The sequence below is a fragment of the Ursus maritimus genome, unplaced genomic scaffold (assembly GCF_017311325.1).
Source record: "Ursus maritimus isolate PB19 unplaced genomic scaffold, ASM1731132v1 scaffold_12, whole genome shotgun sequence".
NCBI lineage: Eukaryota > Metazoa > Chordata > Mammalia > Carnivora > Ursidae > Ursus > Ursus maritimus.
Window position 1 is genome coordinate 13,414,017 of NW_024423564.1, and position 15,866 is coordinate 13,429,882.

At 42.7% G+C, this 15,866-nt stretch overlaps 1 protein-coding gene across 1 annotated transcript; it reads right to left on the bottom strand.

Annotated features, from left to right (window-relative positions):
- Positions 1-4,297: 4,297 nt before the first annotated feature.
- On the bottom strand, positions 4,298-11,589 carry RBM15 (RNA binding motif protein 15). Its single transcript, XM_008704035.2, has 2 exons — positions 8,710-11,589; positions 4,298-4,667 (listed from the first exon to the last, which is right to left on the bottom strand). Exons 1-2 carry the CDS (start codon positions 11,573-11,575, stop codon positions 4,621-4,623), a joined length of 2,913 nt encoding a protein of 970 aa, XP_008702257.1. The 5' UTR covers positions 11,576-11,589; the 3' UTR covers positions 4,298-4,620.
- Positions 11,590-15,866: the final 4,277 nt, after the last annotated feature.

Below are 15,866 nucleotides of genomic sequence, written 5' to 3' on the forward strand. Positions count from 1 at the left end.
TACAGACTGTTACAAGGCAAAATCACATACTAAGCTAGATTGAATTCCTTGGAAAAATAATCACATGACTATAAAACAGTTACTTAAGTGACAATTTTAAGTGATAAGCTCCATGGCATTTGCAGTTTCATTCTGCTGGTCTCTGTAACAGCTTTGAATTTATCTTCTGGAAATACCTCCTCTCAGCCTCAGACACAGAACACTACTCTGGCTCTTCTCCTTGGGATTCTTTGCCATATCATCTCCCCTTTCCATGCTGTATATATGACATTACCCCAAGTTTATACGTCAGCACTCTACTCTCTGTGGGCCACTGATGCTCAACATGTGGCCAACGACCACAGACTACATCAAAATCACCAGGCAAGCTTGTAGAAGAACAAAGACTCCTGGGCACGCCGGCCCTAACAAATCCCAGAATGCGTGGGGTGGGAGCCAGGGGCCTGCATGTTTCCCAAAAACCACAAATGGTGATACACTTCATAGTTTGAAACCCACTGCCCAGGCATTTTCTCAAGTTTGCAGCTTTATCCCATCCCAGGCTCCAGAAAAAACTAGTGAGGTATGACAGTACAGCAACCAAGAACTCTAGCTGGAACAAAGGCCTGTTTAGAACCCTGGCTCTATCAACTCCAGCTGTCAGATTATGGTCTGTAGTGAAACTTATCTGAGACAAGGTGTGCACAGGCCCTGGCAGAATGCTTGGCCTAAAGTGGGTATTTAATAAATGATTGCTATTATTAGTACTGTCACTTTCTATCAACCTGCCTCAAACTGATTACGCATCACTTCCCACCTCCCTCCAACTGCCTTGCCTTTCAGGATTCCCTCACTTTTTCTGTTGACCTGACCATTTTACAAGTTTTCCAGGCTTCAGCCTGCTCAGCTTTTCCACTGATCAACACGCTGTTTTATTATTCATGCTTGCCTGCCCAACATCTCAATCCCAATCTCCCTCATCATTCCACATCCTTCTCCAACTAACAAATTATTTTGTAAAATCTTGACTATCCCAGCTTAAAGGAACCTTTAAAGTTTATATACTCATAGACTGATATCACCTATAAAAATTCATTAGCAGTTAATCAAAAACTGGCTTGTGACATCTCTAATTGCCTTAAACTGTGAAATTGCCCCGATAGTTAACCATTTACTTTATGTCTAGTTTCCCCAATTACAGAATTAGTTGCTGACATGGGTAGAGACTATTTGATACTTTCATCTATTTCCTCAGCACCTTACTACTTAAGATACAGTCAGCATTCAGATGATTATACAGAAACTCTACCTGAAAGCTTAACATTACAGCATTTGAGTAGAAGCATGTTAAGTAATTTGACCTCAAGGTCAAAATCTCTTCTTGGCTGCTAAGGACAGTCTTGTCTGAGGTTTGAAGGAATTTTCATTCAATAAATTGCTCAGGGAATGGGAGGGAGATGGAAGTGGTGGTCAGATAAGCCATAATCAGATAACCCATTGTAAAAAGAAAAACATGCTGCAACCAGCCATAAGCACTAAATTTACTGCCTCAGATAAACAGCTTGTAAACAATAATGTGACTTACGCTACCGCAGTGGCAATCTATACAATCTAAGTTGTATTACTAAAATCAGGGTACCCCTATTTTCAATTCTAATACCCACAGCCAGGCTTTTCAAAATAAGCCCAAGTCAATTCAGAGGTGTTCTTAGAATAATTTCCTTTAGAGTAGAATCCTAAACTTAGACCATACAAAAAATACTGAGAAACCACACGAAGAATTCAAAAAGGCAGGTCCCAATTTATAAATCCAGAACTCTAGACCTAACACTCAACCTAATTAATAATTTTTCCTTCATGGTGTAGCTAGAAATAAAATGACTTCATGAGTAGTTTCAAAAGACTGTCACGCTGTGTTCCCTTCCCTTTTGCATGATATGGTTTCATATACAAATAAATAAATGTTCTATTTGCAACCTCTGCTTCTTGTTCTTGAGATAAAACCTGAGACCTTAGAAAGATACCAAACATGTAGAAATATGTAAAGTATCACATAATCTTCCTTAAATCATTATAGTGATTTAAAAATACTTGCTTACTAGTTGGAAAAACAACTTAGCAGGCTTTCAGTGTGGACTAGCCAGAGAAAGAAAATACATTGGAAATTGACATCTCCAAACATGTATAAAACATTTGAAGAAATGTAGGTGAGATCATTTAGCAGTTTTAGATGACAGCCAACTCATAAGCAGAGATTTTAAAAACTTGTAAATCACACAATGAAACTGAAAACCAAAAACACACAACCACTGCCCTTCACTTTTTCCCCTTTCGAAAGATATGAAAAATCAGAATTTTGTGAAAGAGAAAAATTCAACATTTCAACCCCATTTAAAATAAAGGAAACCTAGTTGTATCAAACACTAAAAAAGCTGTGCTTATATTAAGTTGCCAAAGCCTCATACCCGATTAATTTGGGGGGGGGGGTCAGAAGGGCTCAGAAGGCTGGTATGACTAAATGGACAACGAAAACGGTAAGAGCAGACAAAAGCTAGATTTCTTATAACACTGCCTCTTCACTTCCCTAAACTGTAGTTGCTTATTTTTATAATTCAATCTCTTTGCAAACCAAGAAGAAAACTAACCATTCTGGCTAAATTATCTATCATTCCCAGTCTGATGGCACTTCTCTTTTTGCACTATATACTAACCCAGAGATTCAGAATCAGTGTCTGTAATGGCAACATTTTACAGTAAGTTCTTCCGGTACCATTAAATCACCACAGAGGGTGAAGGCCTCAGTTAATGGAAAATGTCAACACTTTAAAGGACATCAGGCTGTAAATCCCAAACCCTTAACCAGGATTTTAATACTTTTGGCTCCCACAATAAAACATTTTTTCACATGTTAAATTAAAAAAAATACATACATATAAACACCAAGTACAACAGAAGTTCTGGTCTAGAATTTTACAAACACAACACTTTTTGGTGAGGGGAGGAAGCCAGGAATGGCAGCAGAGTGCCTAAAGACTTCCAATCGGAGAAACAACACCCCAACCAGTAAAAACCCTCACCCTGTTAATCAAATGCATTTTTGACCTCTAAAAACCCTCTTACCTGTTTACAAGAGTTTATACAGCTGTTTGCCACTGGAACACCACCTTGCAGAGTATAACCGTGGCATCCTTTGTTGATAATCACCTGTTGCCTAAGTAAGCATCATCCCGCATGGAGACAGACAGCACTAGGGCTCTTCCATCCGAGGTTAAAATTCAAAACAAGCCCAACAAGCCTGCATTTCAAGGTGGTCTTCGTCTGCAACTAGTTAAGTTTAAAACTGGCAAACAACAATGGTGTCTGAAGCCAATGGTGCAGCACTGCTGGCTTCCTCTTGAACTCCAGCGTTGTCACTGTGCACCGAAGTCTCCTGCTGCAAACAGGGGAGTTGTTCTCCTGTACTGGGAACAGCTTCCAAAACTCAGGAGCCCCTGTACAGGATAACGCAGGAACTAAAGGCAAACACTTTCTCCTCCTTAAGGATGCCTCCATTTTTTCCTCACAATCTGTACTACCAACCGAAGTGACTGGGCCTGAGGGTGCGTTCGTACCTATGAAACCGTCACGGTGCATGCGCATCCAAGGCATGTGGAACCACAGGTCAAATAAGGCACAGATACCAAGTAACGGTTCTAATTACAAACGCTAGCTCTCAGGAACTCTTCATCCATTCAGAACTAAACCCATCACTGCATAACTCTGGTAAGAAGCCCCTGGAGATGGAGGAGCTCCTCAAATGTGTCAGCAAAGGCTTTATTAACATCATCATTAACATTTAAAAAGCACACGGAGCATTTCTCCTTCTTTTGGCAATTTGGTGCAAATGTTAAGTGCAAGATAAAGCAATTTCAAACTTTTCTTCAAATTAAAAATGAAACTAAGGCCAAACGTGATGGGTGAACAAAATAAATCAAAACTTAAAATTTCAGCAACTCCGGCTCTTCAAACCAGCAAAGCCCCCGACTCGTGCACTGCGGTGAGGCTTACGGTGCTTGCCCCGGCTTCTTGCGTGCCAGCAAACAGCACCATTTCCTCATCAAGTTGAGGACTGAGAAGCAAAGGATCCCCTTCGCTGCAAACAAAGGGGGTCACAGTAACACTAGTGATCCTTCAGAATTGACACACCGTGATAGTCAAAATGATGGTCTCCCTGCGTCTTGCTCAAGACATACAAGATCTGAGCAGCAGCAAGTACCCCCTCGGCTGCAAACAAAGGGGTCAAAGGTTTGCCGTCAATTCACTTCCAGGCAGAAAAACATTTTCCTCAAAAGAAACAATTTATTTAGAATAAAACAAAAGCAGCTCAACTGTGAGCGCACGTTTGAGTGACAGCTACTTTTAAGCTGTGTGAGCCATAAAAAGGGTTTTTCTTTACTTTTCCAGAAATCTTGTGTACACAGCACAAAGCAAGAGGTCATTTTTTTTCCACTTAAAACACCGGCATTGGCATCACAATAGCAGATACACAACTTTAAGCTGCCATTTTAGTAAAATGCACAAATACTAAACAGATTAGCTTTCTTCCATCAAGAGGCCCATGTAAACTCCACATAAGCCACAACTTCTCTTCAAAAAGGTCCATTAGAGCTTTGAATTCCATATCTTCAATCCGCAGTTCACCAGTTTTGCTTGCGGGGGGGAAAAAAAGGTTATTCAGTACAAATGTTTACAATATTAAAAATATATATATTTCCCCTATGCCATTATAGATGAACATAACAAGACCTTCCTGGATAGTCCAGCTTGACTTCAAAAAGCACCAATAATACCCACTGGCACATACCTTGAATGAATTTACTATATGAATAGACAACAAGTAGAACAACAGGGTGGATTTTTTTAAGGACTGCAATTAAGTAAAGATCATAGGACTGAAAATACCCTTCATACTCATGTAACTGAGTAAAACTTGTCAAAAAAATTCAGAAAAAAGGAAGTTTATAATCAATTTATGATCAATATATTCTAAATATAACTTAAAAAATGAACTAAAAAAGGTGGCATTTAATCAAACTTTTACCCCCTCTGTTTTTATTCCATAATTTATATGGAACAACCCAGAACTACTGTTGTAGAAAGGGGTCAAGATACAAAGCCATTTAAAAATCCACCTTCTCTGTGTTACCAAAGACAGCAGCTGTTCTTTTAATAAAACTCATCAGAACAATTGCTAAACAGCCAAAGAACACTTTAGGACTTTTACTTTTCAACTGTTTAAATCAAACATAGAAACCTTTTTATTTCGCTAGACAGTTTGCTGTGGTTACCTGAAATCATTTTCTCCCTTTAGGAATATCATTATAACCAGAATGTTAACAGGATCAGCTCCACTTCTCTTCTCGTTTTCATACCTAACTGCCATCTCAAAACCAAACACCGTAGCAGAGACAGAAAAAAAAAGTCCCAAAATTCTCTCCAAAACTTTTCACATAAAAAGGTCATTAAGGCCCTCTTCTCAAGAGGATTTCCTAATTCTGTTACCACAGAGGTTTTGGTAAATGGTTCCTATATGGACCCAAACTGCAGTTCAAGCTATATCTGCATAACAAGCAATTTCATGGTCTAAAGAATGCAGATTTCAAATTTTAAAAAACAAATATTGTCAGTGAAAACCTGCTCATAAAGTTTTAAATAAACCTAAACAGTGTTTGACTCTGAAAGCAACACATACACCCCTCACTTTTCCTACTGTATCTCAAATGATCTAACTGAATTAAGGGCCAGAATATGTTACCTTCAAAATATGACAAAAAGCTATACCAGCCAGAGGATGGACATTTTAAGATGTAATCCTTAAAGGGAAAAAACTCTACGTACAGAGTCCAAGTATACATGTTAAACCAGGAATTTAAATTTCTGTGTGGAAAACTCTTTACAGGAATCCCGGTTACAACCAACAAAATAATATTTAAAAAATTGGCTAGGAGCTGAATGATTGCTTCATTTTCCATAAACTTTGAAGTTGTGATCTAAAAGTCTTAATTAGCTGCTTAATGTTTTTCACCAGCAATACTTAATAATTAAATGATATACTGAAGAAATTTTCTTTGCATTCATTTGAACGGAGTTCCAGAAAAATCAATTTAGCTAAACGAGTATTTTTTTTAAAAGTAAAAGAAACAAGTGGTTGTTACAAAGAACATCCAATACTGAGATTATGAAATTCTGGCTAATGAGAATTTGAACCAGATAGCTTTAGACTCTTGCTTTCGTTCCATCCTGAAGGCTTAAATAGATAGCTTAACAGTATTATGAACCTGCACAACAGAATGGGCAACACAAATAAGAGATTCATCGGAATGATGGCACTCTGTAGGTAAGCACCAAACTAAACATAATTAGTTATTTCTAATACATACATTTAGAAATGGTATCAAGCCATTGTTTCGAAAAACACAGAAGCACAAATTGCCCAGATCTAACAAAAGCCGCCATGTCAGATAAAGATTCAAATAAACAAACATGGAGCAAAAACCACAGTACTCTTCGGTAAGTTGTTGTATCAACTTAAAAAAGAAAAAAAAAAAAAAAAGGAAAATGGGAAAAAAAAACCCACACTTTGGATTAGAGTAAAATTAAATGTTGTGGACTTCACTCTCTAAAAGAGCAAAATCATTTGTCCAGCCTTCTTATCAAAAGATATTCAAAAGTTAATGGTTAGTGAGATTATTTAAACTGGAAAAATGTATCTAGCCAAACTGTACTTTGGCCCCTGTATGCACAGACTGCAAACTTGCATTAGTCTCTGAACAGTGTCTCCTCCACATTAGCGTGCCAAGCACAGCTTTTTAAAAGCAAAAGACACCAAATCTTACTCGTAGGATTTCAGTTATTTTCCCTACAGGCACACCAAGGGCCTTTGTGCTCATAGCCTAGTACCTTCCTTCTGTCAAAATAGCTAGTTTTTCCAGTTTAAAAACAAACAAACAAAAAACCCCACAACGACCTCCCAACTTAAAAAGAGAATTTATAAATGCATAGTGAAAACCAAAAAGGATGACACAGCAGTGATGAGGATTTCATGCTGACATGCATTAGACACCTGTCATAACGGAAAATAAAAAAATTACATGACATTTCCCTGGGTTATTATTGGTGCTATTTCAAAACTACCAGCTTTGATAACAGAAAGAAAACAGTTGAGTTCTGCCAGGCTTTCTATAAGTCACTTTCACAGAATAGAAACATGACCATGATCCAAAAGGTCCTAGAGTTTCTAATCATAATTAAGTATCAAGGGCCTTAGCTGAAGTCCTCAGCATTTAAATCAAGAGGGGAAATATACTTACTAATGACCTGAGAAACTAGGGGTGAGGACAGAGAGACAGATCAAAGAAACAAGACAAAAAAGAAAATCATCCATTACTGTTATGCAGCAAAAGCCCTTGTTAAGAATCAGAAATCGATATAACCTCAGCTTTGGAAAAAAACTGTGAGGGTGGGTTAAATTTTTCTGTATTAATTCCAGGTGTTTGGGAAATAAAACAATAAAAAGAGGTTTTTCCTACACTGACATTTCAGTTCTCTGTGGTTGGACACCAATGAAAATATTAAACACAAAATTTCAAAGATACTCAACATTTTCAATAATGTAATGTCATCGCTAGTGTTTTATATGAAAATAAAAATACAGGCAAAATTTAAAAAGAGCATGTCAAAGGCATTTCACGATGACTTTAAAAATTTCTGCAATCTAGCTATGGCTGATTAATGCCCACTAAAACAAAAGCTGACTTATGAGCCTGCAGACAACTCTTCTTTCTATTATTGAAATCAGAAGTTTGCATGGATACAAAAAAACTCATCTTTGATGAAAAACACTTAAGTTTTGAAATATGCACAATTAAATTAGACCTGTACCTGCTATACCTCTCTGAAAGTCAGTAAAACCACCACCACACACCAATAACTAACCAAAGAATTCTGATTTTAAAAACACCTACTCACTTCTTGCATACTAGCATAAGACATATATGGTTTGTAACTTACTCCTCAATTTTTACTGAACAGTTACAGCTACAAACCAAAAGTGCACATACGGGATACAGAACTTTTAAGAACTAATGATAAAAATGTGTATGTTAAAGCAAACTCCCCGGGAATAAACCATGTATTTTAAGAGAAATACTCAAATACCTGATTAAAATAATTACATTGCTATACGATTTACCAGCTTGTACTTTTAAGGTTCTTGATCAAATTTCAGCCACACAAACAACATTTCTGGTACAGGAATTATTTACCTATCTACCAATCAAGCCATTTTTAGGTGTATATAACCATCTTTAAAAATCAGTGGGCTCTTCTCCAAATCCCGACTTCTCAAAATTTTGGGTTTGTAACTCTGAGGATTTTTTTTTAAGCTCAAAGTTAAAAAGGGAAAAAAACAATTTAAGAAAAAAAGAGGACAAAAGTTACTCCTAAGAGTAGGAACTCCTAATTAAAATAAATCCATCTGCCTGCTACCTTCAGGGCATCCCTTTCACTTAAAATAACAGCTAAACTGTCCTGACTTCTATTTTAAAGGTTTATAAAAATATAAAAAAAAAAAGCTACAACTAAACAAATTCAAAGGAAAATTTCATCTGATGCTGTATCCCATTACACATCACAAAACAGGAACCATGTCAAAGTAGTAAATACAAGTTACACATGGACTTTAGGACGCACCACGGACAATGATCATGACCAGGTAATCTTCTTCAGATTTGGCCAGTGCCTTGGCAGGGGAATCCAGGAACTGCTGGGAGAACTCACAGGGTGGGAAAGCATGTAGGACCCCGGTGTTTTCCTTGTCTTTGTTGCCCCCCACAGGGAGGCTTATCACCCCAGCGGCCTGCTTTTGCTTTAAATAGGACACAAGGTTCCTAAGTGGCCTCTGAGTAGAGGTGGCAGTGTCTGACGTGGCTGAGGAAGAGGAGGACCTGCTGTCAGAACTTCCAGGTACAGCCAGAAGAATGGCATAACCATTGGGCCCTGCCACTTTGATGCGTCGAGTTACTTCATCCAACTTGGGCTGGTCCAAACGAAGACGCTGAGTGATCTTGAGCTGGGCTACTTTGCCTCCAGTTGAGCCCTCCACAAGAAGACTACTAGCCACTTGGAGGTCGCCCTGCAACAGATGCATGTTGGAAGGGAAGTTGCTATTCTTCAATAGAAGCATGCCCTGCCAGGCCAAACAGAGTTTGGGAGAGGCTGCAGCTGTGGGGGCTGTCCCACCATCCTGTTTCTGGGAAGGGGACTTTAGCTTCGAGGAAACAGTGCTGGTGCTTGGTGCACTCCCATCAGACCGGTCTTCTTTTTTCAGAGGGCTTTTTCCCTCAGTGGGAGCAGCTGTCCGGTGCTTCCTATCCCGTTCAGCTGATGCAGAGTTTTTACGGTCTCGTTTGTCACCCTGGCTCTTCTCCAAACTACCTCGTCTGTCTCTGACTGGAGAGGGCCTTTCCAAGATAAGAAGACGGGAAGATCGATCATTGTCACTGTTGTAGCGATCCCGGCTACTGCTCAATTCTGGGCTGCGGTCGGGAGAAGGAGCACAGTGACGTTTTCGGGGACGGTCACTCTCAGGGGACCTATCCAGGTGCCGGCCCCCACTCTCCTCAGGCGGCCTTCGCTTCCTAGGCTGGTCTCTGCTGCTGGGCAGATCTCGCTCACCTCTGTCCCGGTCCAAGGACCAGCCATCTCGCCTGCGATCCAGGCTATCCAGTGGCTCATAAGCAGGCACAGCAGTAGCTGCAGTCCGAGTGCTGCGTTCACGGACTGGGGGTGGGGGTGGAACCCAGTCAGAGTCAGGATAAAGGTCTCTGTCACGATCTCTGTATAGTAAGGGTGGTGTCCTATCCCGAGCACCCCTCAAAGGGTCAGGTGCTCGATGTCCAAAAGCATCTGTCACCAACTCATAATGAGTTAAGGGCAGAGGCTGCAGATATTGCTGCTGGTAACGATGTTCTGTATCTGCAAAGTCTACTCTAAGGCGACGATCTGGGCCACCAAGTGGGAAGCCACGCATATGGGTCCAGGCAGCATGAGCCGCATCGAGGCTTTCATACTGGATATATGCCCAACTATCACCTTTGCGGTAGTCTATAGTGCGAATGGTGCCAAATCGGTCAAACTCTCGTGCCAAGGCAGCAAGAGGCACCCAAGGTCCCAGACCACCTACCCAGAGGCGGGTGGTGGGTGTAGCTTTACCATAACCAATTTTGATAGGATTCCGAATAATAATTTTGCCAGACATTGCTAGTTTGGCCCGGTGAGACATGTCTAGGTTCTCAAATTTGAGAAAGCCATAGGTACTGGTCTGGCCCCGAGAAGGCCTCTTGATGTCTACCTCGGTGATGACTCCAAAGCGGTCAAAAGCCCTTCTCAGATCACTCTCTGTCACAGTGATGTCTAGGTTGCCCAAGAAAAGCGTCCGGTTAGCTCGCTGATCATCCTCGGGTGAGATCTCATCCACTTCTCGGAAAGGAGCAGCACCTGCTCCAGCTCCCACCCTTGGCTCAAGACTGTATGCTGGGCGCACTCTCTCATAGAAAGGGTAGTCTCGCTCTCTCTCCAGCTCACGGGGCAATGGTGGTGGAGGTGGAGGGGGCAGGCGGCCAAGAGCCAACTGCTGCAACCGGTAGTCTCTATATCCCAAGGCTGCGCCACCAGGGGAAAGTGATCTCTGGCCTCCACCTCCTCCAGGGGGGTGCCGGTGTCCACCTACAGAGGCCCCGACCACGCTGGCTGACGGAGGGTAAGTATCTTTGTCTAAAGGGGAGCGGCTGCGGCGCCGGCTCACATACACAGCTTCTATCTTCAGGGGCCGGTCATAGAGCACTAGGCGGCCTCGGGCATGCTTGGCCGCCCGCGCGTCCTCTGGCCGCCGGAAGTTCACAAAGGCTACTCGCTCATCCCCGCTGCCAGAACCCGAGAGATGACTGATTTTGACACTTACATCACCGAAGCGTTTGAACTCGTGAAACAGTCCGTCCTCCACCGCTTCGTCACTCAGCTGGGACCCCAACTCGCTTATCTTCAGTGTCTTGTATTCCCCGCCGTCCCCGCCGCCAGGAGCTGAGGAGGCGGCCCCAGAGGAACGTGACTCCCCGCCTCCACCCCGGGAGCTGCTGCGCGACTCGCCCCCGCCCGAGGAATTTTTGGTGCTTGGGGAGCTGTAACTATGCAAGCGGCTACTGGAGCTGCCCCCACCAGTGTCATACTCGCGGCTGCCACCTCGGCTGCTGGACTTGTCCAGATGAAGGCTGCGCCGCGACCCGCCGCCGCTGTCGGTCTTTCCGCTGCTACTCCCATTGCTGCCACCAGAGCCCCCTAACTTCTTGCTCCGCTCCCCGCGGGAAGTCGAGTCCTCACCTCCACGGGAGCGTTTGGGCTTGACTGGAGAGCGCTCCTTTCCCTTCATTGTTGCGGGTCGTCGGAGGTCGTCTCCGCGGAGATGATTAACCCGCCGCCCCGCGCTCGTTTCACACAGCGGAACCGCACGCCGCCATCTTGGACTCCGCCGCGGCAAAGGATCCCGCCCCGCAGTCCTCATTGGTCAATTAGCTCCTCTCTTTTACAGTCTCATTGGGAAAACGATTTGTCTGTCTTTACATCTCCCCGCGCTCCGGAAAGGCGCCCGCCCAACCACTGCTATTGGGTTCTCAACGCCCTAGTCCGAGTACCTCATTGGTTATATTTGTTGTCCATCTTAACGGTTCCTCGCGCCAGGCTGTAGGTCCGCCCCTAGCACTCTAGGGTCACCTGACCCAAACTCTGGAGGCGTTGATTGGACAAAAAGTCTGCCCTGTAACGGTACTTCTAGCGCGGTAAAAGCAGTGATCCCACCTCCTCATTCCTTTCATTGGTTTGTGGCTCCGTCCTTTAACTCACTATTTGGGAAGTCGGGCCATATGTTCTGGCGTTTTTTCTGAGAGGCCCGCTTACAGCGTTCTCGCGAGAGAGAAAGCGCTCCTTTTCTCGACCTCTTCTTCCAACTCCTCGGGCGGCTGAAAGAAGTTTAAATCTGATTGGATGTTGACGAGAAAGTTGATAGGCTGAAATAACTGTCCATCATTCGCTTAAAGGGGTAGGCTCGTATACTGAGGAGGCTGACTGAAGGTGAAAGAGTAGAACACGCGCTTGCTGTGCGACGTCACTAAGACGTCGCGAGATGGTGACCCAGAGCTAGCTCCGCCTCCTCGCGCTTTCGGCGTTCTCTTCTCAAACATTTGGTCCCGCGGCGTATTTGGGTGTGCCTCGGCTCCTGGAACTCGAAACTTGTGGGCCGCCCACTTAATACTTGTCTGGGACAAGGGGCTGTCGCGGCGAATTCCTCAGGAAGGCGGCCGGGGTCGCCCAGCGGACACCATCTTAGTCCCTCTGGCCTCAGAACAGCCTGAAAAATCTGGGGCCCTGGGGTCCCCGGGGCAGGCTGGCCGTGGGTTCCCAGTTCGCCTAGTGCCGGTCCCACGAATGCCTGGGGCTCTCGAGGGCCCGCAGCCCGGAGGGAGCGCGGCCGAGCTGCAGCCTTCGCCCGGGGCCGGGCTCTCCTTGGCGCTCCCCGCTCCAGCCCAAGTACCCCCTCGAAACCCGAGGCAGCTGGATACCCGGCGCCGGGGCCCCGCCGCCCGCGCGCGTGTCTCTGCGCTCCCAGTTTTCTGTTGCGAAGTCGCGTGCGTTTTGGAATTTGTACAAGAGCGGGTGATCTAGGTCCGTTCGCTTTTTATATGTCGTGCCCGCTCCCCGCTAAATAATGGAGTCAAATTGACGCTCCATAGGCAGACGGGTCGCGTTTTTTCTGCGGCTTCTCGTACGTCCCGGCATCAGGTTAGTGTAAGAACCCAGTAGCATAGCCACCTTGCCGACTCTCCAAAGGAATCTCTTTGCCTCCGCTTCAAAACCCAGTTTTCGTTCGGATAGATAAAGCACCTGTGCCAGGTGCTTCATCAGGTGAAGGGAGGAAGTGCTGAGTTAATCACAGCGGTTAGGCTTCTTGCCTTCCTCCCAGGTCTCCTCCTGGCAGAGGTTATGAGAGTTCTAGTATTGATCCTCTGCTCAGCCACTCCGTTCAAGTCCGATATGTAGGAGAGAATGAGAGTTTAAACATTAACAGTTTTTCAAGGTAATATGAATGTCCCCCAAACTGAAACCTAAACCTGAAAGCCGTGTTACGATCAGGACTGCAATGTGTTTAGCCCTGCCTTAGCCATCCTTCTCTTTCTATATAATCTTGAGGAAGGTAAATACGAATTTTATCTCTTGATTTGATCAAAGAAACTTGAAAGAAGCCTAGTATGTAAAAGCATAAAAATCGGTGGCATTGTATGTAGACTTACTCGCTGTATCAAGACTAGCTATTAAAACTTCATGAGGCATGGAACAACGTTTATAACATGCTACCACTTGTGGTTTTAACAAATAATATATATGCATAGGTGCACGTGTTTTTGTTAATATATTCATAGAAACTTCTTTGAGAGTACTTAGGTAATGGTTACTAAGATCACCCTGAGAGGAGGGTGGAGGCTTAGGGTGGGAGAGAGACTCAACTTTCCATTGTATATCTTTCTGCATTATTAAAAGGAAACTTCTTTTACCATGTGCAAAGCTATAACTGTTTCATTTCTTTAAAATAGCAATTATTTTTAGCTTCCCTTAAACTATTTTTATAGAAAAAGAAAAAAAAAAACATACAAAAGTAGAATACTATAAAGACCTTCCATGTACCCAACACCCAATTTCAACAATTACCAACTTCTGTCAATCTTGTTTCCTGTACACTCTCTTCCCACTCTTGCCCATCTTTGTTATTTTGTTCCAGGCTTATCTGGTACATTTCCTGCCCCAGACATGAAATCAGCCATTTCTCAAAGGAGATCTGGTTCCTTTTAGTGAGAAATGATATTTAAAGATAAAAATCTGAATGTTAGGAGATAAAGACAACAACAACCAACACATTGTTTGTAAAGCACAAAACAAAAGGCTTTACATTGTTATGGGATTTTAATCTTTCAAGGTTATATTAAATACAACAGAAAATTGAAGTTAAGCCATTATCTGATTACTTAATGTAATAGCCAATCCAAATAAACCAGGCTCCAGAGTGACTATTTTTGGCCTAAACTGACCTGCATAGGTGACTGAATGATCAAAGAAAAAGTAATGACCAAATCAGCACAGTTTCTCAAACATGACAGAGATTGAGGGAGCACAAGAATGGAGGGAAAGAATTCAAGGTGCAGGTACCAGTATGGGCGGCAGTGCCTGAGGCTCTGCTAGGCTTAGTGGCTTAGCATTTGAAATACCAGGGAGCTTGATGTAAGCCCCTGCACACCACTGTTGGTGGCAGGAGAGCTTGCCTAAGGGGACTGGTGGCCTGTCTGCTGTTGAAAGGAGTGGTAAGTTGACTGGGTAGACAGAAAAGCCCTGGATTCTGTTATTAGTAACAGAGCCAAAATACAACCTTGATGTGTGTGTATGTGTGTACGTCCGTAACAGAATTGGATAATGACATAATATGGCCATACTGTAGTCAAAATGAGTGTTTTCATTTCTTCTGTGTTCTTTAAAGTATGAAGGTGCTTAGGTTGCATAAGCCTATGTTCAAACATGTGCTTTAGAGGGAGCTGAAAGAGGAAAAAAGTGACCCATGGTTTAGAAGTCCAGGACTTTAAACCCTTTTTCTGGTGTTGGTGATGGAGTTGTTGAGGTCCAGTTCAAGGTTTCATCTGGCCCCCTTGTGAATGCCTTGTCAAAAACCAAGACACAGAGTTGAGGAAAAGCTGCCATAACCCATTCTGGTGTCAATGCTGGTCCCTTGAAAGCTATAATTCAGAGGCCCTTGAGGACACGGCCCGGCAGGAAAGCAGCCACAACTAGCTTTCTATATGAAGTGACTTTTTCCGTATCCTCTAAAATCAGTTTTAGATTTAAAAGGAAAAAGCAAAATAAAAGTTATGGAAGAAACTGCACAATTAAAAGTTATCAGTGTGTTTTCAATCAAATGTCTTCTTTCCACCCTCTTCCTATGTTTTATTGTTTGTGTATCTTCAGTACACAGACACTTTTGATTGCAATATGAAATTTATCTTGGGAGCTGAGAGCTGTTTGATTTCCTGGCAGATGCAAAAAGGCCTGAAGCTGGGAATTGAAATTATTTTCCCACCCGCAACAGTGGATTAAAATTTTCGATTTCATCTTCCATCATAAAAGTGAGTGGTCTCCTGACAGTGAGGTTTATTTTGTTGGTCTGCAGAAAAAGCGTATATTTTACCCGTAGGCATATATTAAATCCTGAAATAGCAAACAATCATTTAGGACCCAGTTTGTATTATTAAAGTCACTTACTTATTTGTGGTTCGTGACCTTTATTAAGATATCATTTACATACCATAAATTTCACCTATTTAAAGTATAGAACTCAGTGGTTTTTCATGTACTTACAAAGCTGTATATGTGGTTCATCCTTTTAACATTGTTATAGAAAGCACTCTACTATAACTTCTCCTGCATGACTAAGCCCTAATATGATTATCTCTTTCATTTATTTAGACATCTTATAGGGCAGTGGCTAAGAGCATGGATGCTGGAAACAGCCAGTGTGGATTAAATCCCAGGTCTGCTATGGGCAGAAGAGTTACTGTTAATCTCTCTGGGCCTCAATTTTCTCATCCATAAAATGGATGAAGATCCTAGGATCTTCACCGGGAGGACTAAATGGGTTAAAACATATAGAGTTGTTAGAACAGTGCCAGGTACATGGCAAGCACTATAAACATGTTTGCTATTGCTATTATATTTTCTTTTGGAACTTGGGTACATAGAATTGAATTAATCATAATTGT

What these genes read in the sequence shown, in the direction of transcription:
- RBM15 (XM_008704035.2), bottom strand. Translation starts at nt 11,575, where the DNA reads ATGAGGACTGCGGGGCGGGATCCTTTGCCGCGGCGGAGTCCAAGATGG. An exon ending in GGTCATGATCATTGTCCGTG is followed by an intron (nt 4,668 to 8,709) that starts GTGCGTCCTAAA and finishes CCCCCCCGCAAG; the next exon opens with CAAAACTGGTGAACTGCGGA.